This window comes from Lotus japonicus, chromosome 4 (assembly GCF_012489685.1).
Source record: "Lotus japonicus ecotype B-129 chromosome 4, LjGifu_v1.2".
Lineage (NCBI taxonomy): Eukaryota > Viridiplantae > Streptophyta > Magnoliopsida > Fabales > Fabaceae > Lotus > Lotus japonicus.
Window position 1 is genome coordinate 76,751,565 of NC_080044.1, and position 4,390 is coordinate 76,755,954.

The window sequence follows — 4,390 nt, forward strand, 5'->3', positions numbered from 1 at the left end:
AAGTACCTCTTGTGCTTCATTCAATATTATTCATGTTGCTTATAAATAAATAAATAAAGTAGGTAAACCACCCCTCCCTATCGTTCATCACCAAGCTCCACCATCGACTCACCCTACATCCATTTGTGCCGAGATTGGAGGTGCTTGAAGTTCTCTTTCGAGAAGAACAAATTTTTTCCCACTTTAATTAGGCTTCACCCAGCAGATAATTAAAAAAGTGGTTACTTTTTGTTCTAACCTATTGTCATTTATTGTTCACTCTTTGGTTTATTCATCATAACTCTCAAATTTCGTTTAAATTAATAAATTCAGGGCTGGAATATCTTCTATGAGCTAGGGGATTTAATAGACTAATTAATCAAACAACTCTAGCCACTAAGGAAATGATATTAATTTTTTTTCTGAAATAGGAAATGATATTAGTACATTGGACATACATAGAGTGAAGGAAAACAAGAAAAACTTTTTTTTTGAAAGTACTACATTATTAAAGCCAAATGTATCAATCCAGTACTAAATTATCACACAGCATTAACGGCAACTTTCGTGCCAGACTCGCAGTGACCAGCAAAATTGCAGATGAAGTAGTTTGGTCCCTTGGCAAGCTTGATCTGATCACTTCCTGAATTATATGTTTTAGCACCTTTTGGGGTCTTACATGCACTGTAACTAGCTTTATTCACAGCCACCACATTGTGAGCCCCAGGGCTGTAGTTGAAAACTGCATACAAGTACATATATATTTATCAGCCATACACTTGCGATAATTGAAATTTTATTTACCTAACAAGACAACAACAAGGAAAAGTAGACAATTAATTAATTAATGATAATATGTTGGTCATGTAAACACTCACATTTTTATGAGGCTAACTCTCTTGGATTTTTTTTTTCATTCCCAAGATAATAGAGCGAAATTCTCTATCAGGCAGATCTAAAAGAACTAAATAGAAGAGCTAAGAAAAAGTAAGGACAAAGTAAAATAAGAGCAAACAACTCAACTTTTTCTTAGTAATTTCTTAATATTGAAAATGGAATACAACATTTATAACACCATTTTTCTAGAATCAAAGTTGGTCTTGGACATGTTCCAACAATCAGAACATTCTATAATGAAATTAAGAGAAATCACATAATAAAAATGCAGAATTTAAGTGACCCAAGTTTAAGAAATTGTTTGATTGTTGGTTTTTCCTCAATTTTTCCATACCAATATATTAAGTGTCGTCTTGCTAGCTAGCTTCTAACTATAGCCAACCTTCTTTCTCACAATAGGTGTTGAACTTCGATCCTTGATAAAATGATCGTGTTTGGATTCAACTTTTAAATCTTTTATAATCACTTTTCACTATGATATGAAATTTTACCAATTTCCAAAACACACACTCATTGAAATAAAATTAAAAAATGACATATCTCATATTTCATATATCTAATTTATCTTGTTTTTTAACCGAATCCATTCGGCCATTCCGACACATATAAATTAATTACTCACATAAATTTTTTCTTAAAATTGATTTAAATTTTATAACTAATAATAGAAGTATTTTCAAATATGCGCTAAAGATACTAACCAAGTGTGTCACCGGCCCTAAAGCGCTTCCCTTTAGGCCAACCCACAGTGTTAAATGTCCAACCATTTGCATCCCCAACTGTGAAGGTGGCTGCATGAGCCATCTCAAAGTGAAGCACCAAACATAATGATAGTACTGCTAGATCTACCATTGCACTACCTTTTCCCAGGACCATGTTCTTTTAGATACAAAAAATAGCAAAGATTGAGAATTGCAAATTAGTAGCAGATCGATTTAATGCAATAAGACTAGTTATGTGGATAGTTCTATTTATAGCCGAAGTAGCTAGCAAGTGTAATGGGGTGGTTGAAGAGTGATGGGGTCCATGTGTCTCAAAAATGATAGCTCAAAGGCACGGGTTGGGGTAGAGTCATTAATTCTGTTCTTAATTTGAAGTGGGAAATATTATACCCACTCCTTAATTATGAAAGGCTACAAGCCTACAACTAATGATGATGAAAGTCTTCAGAAATTTTACTACTTTTAGATTTTAATAAGAATTTTAGTACTAATGGTTAGAAACCAATATGAATATAACTTTTTTTTAACGTAATATATGAATATAACTTTACACTTTTAGGAATTGATGAATTAATTAATAGGGTTTAATAAATATGTGGTTTAATAAATATGTACTGTCAGTGTAAAATAGTTTTACACAGATATTCAATCAATGTTTGCCATGTAGGAGAGAGAGAGTTACATTCATTTTTAATTTTAATTAAAATAAAAGCATACTTGCTTATTTGGCGGAATTCAATTAGATGTCAGTGTGCATATCCATTAAATTCTAATTAATATTCTATAGTGGATTATCGAGAGACTAAATTGACCCATATTTTTAGGATTTTTTATAAATTTCATTGATAAACTAAAATCATGGACAGCTACATTTAGCTTGGCTGTGTGTTAAGTTCTACACATAACAAGTTGTTATTCCCTCCGTTTCAAAACTATTATAGTTTTAACTTTTTTATTTTGTTCTAAAACCATTGTTGTTTTACATATTCAAAACACTTTATCTCATTATGTTTCATTCATGCCCCCATTTAATATTACATCACCCAAGTATCACCTCTTAATTCCGTCGATCACAATTCTCATCAATTAGTTGACCAATGATTTTCATTGTCTCTCTTTTATACTCCCTCCGTTCCTATATATAAGTCACAAATAACTAATTCTCTTAGATTAAGAAAAGTAGTTACTAGTAATAAATTTGTAAAAAAAATGATTTATTTTCCTAGATTACCCTTATTTACTTTCCTATAATTTTCTCTCTCCAAGTTAATACTTCTAAAGTTTATCATCTCTTTCATATTAAATATGAGGGTGAACTTGGAAAAAATTATTTAATGCTTCCTAGATATTAGAAAGTGACTTATATTTTGTAACAATTTTTTTTCAAAAAATGTGACTTATAATAGGGAACGGAGGGAGTATAACTCATATTAAATAAAGGTGTTTCAGTCAAACTATAACATCAATTAATGAATTCTTAATTTTTATACATAACCCTTAAACTACAATAGTTTTGGAATTGATGGAGTAAGTAACTAAAGCTGAATGATATCATAAATAATGTTTGATAAAAATGTATTATGTATTTATATATTTTAATAACATTTCACTCAAGTGCCCGCAACAAGGAAGGATAGGACGGATCGGAGATGGATTTCGTTCTCTCACCCCCCCCCCCCACCCGTTAATAGAGGCATGGGTCTGGAGAGGGTTTGAGAAATGTATAATACTCAATTTTATTCCACATTAGGTTTGTGAGGAAATCCTTGGGAAAACTCAAAATATTCATTATTTTTTATTTAATTTCTCACTTATATGCATTTTTTAATAAATAACTTTACTTCCTTATGGACCTTAACCCAATTGCCCTTTTCAACCATCACACAATGGGCCAGGGCTACCTTTCCCTTCCCCCCACTAGACCTAGCCTCCTTCTTCCCTTCTCTTCTACCTCTCGTCGTAGCATGCATCAATATGCTTACCTTTTGGCACCAAGGTTGAGTCGCACTTCTCCTTCTTTCTCATTTCCTTTTGTGTTGCACATAGAATGATTCAAAGAATCTTTGCCTCTAGTAGATATGCTCAGAGTCTTCATTGACACTCAATTTGAGTTCTTATCACGTTGCGAAGAACTCAATCTCAATTCACGTTCATTCCTCTCCACAGTGCCTTGAACCATCAATGACCATGTCGTAGAGTTGAAGCGTTACAACGACCTAGTGTAATTGGAGGTTATTTTGACTGTTTTATGAGTCCAAGACTCAACTTTTCTATGTTTCTCACTCTCGTCCCCTTTTTTTTTGGGAATTTATGGATTAGTGTAATAATGTAGGGTGGATCCAAGTTGTGAGTTTTATGAATTAACCCACCCGAATTAACCCTAGCTCATTCAACTCGTAACCCATAAAAATCGAAACCCTCAACTCAACCCGGTCTTTTAAGGTTATTGTGTATTTCTTCCACCGGACAAAATCGAAACCTTGGATCCGAACTTGATTAGTGTATATCTCGGTCAATTCACATAAATTTCAATCAATTGAAAGAATATTAAAAAGTGAGTTTAAAGTGAGTGTCATAGATCAAACTTTATTTGCACCCTCAACTCAACCCTATCTTTTAAGGTTCAGGTTAATTTGGATTTGATTTTTCTCTAAATCAAGTCAAATCAGCTAATGAAGTAGGAATTGGAGTGGTCGTGGTCGAGTGTTTTATTGTCATCCATAATCTCCCTCATTAATTTTTGGAAATAAATAATAATACAAGTGGTATATAAAGAGGAAGCAGAAAACATA

At 32.6% G+C, this 4,390-nt stretch overlaps 1 protein-coding gene across 1 annotated transcript; it reads right to left on the reverse strand.

Moving 5' to 3' along the window:
• Window positions 1-376: 376 nt before the first annotated feature.
• LOC130715948 (basic blue protein-like) lies at window positions 377-1,827 on the reverse strand. The gene is made up of 2 exons (XM_057566110.1): window positions 1,578-1,827; window positions 377-721 (listed from the first exon to the last, which is right to left on the reverse strand). The coding sequence occupies exons 1-2, from the start codon at window positions 1,750-1,752 to the stop codon at window positions 522-524; spliced, it is 375 nt and encodes a 124-aa protein (XP_057422093.1). The 5' UTR covers window positions 1,753-1,827; the 3' UTR covers window positions 377-521.
• Between the last annotated feature and the right edge of the window lie 2,563 nt (window positions 1,828-4,390).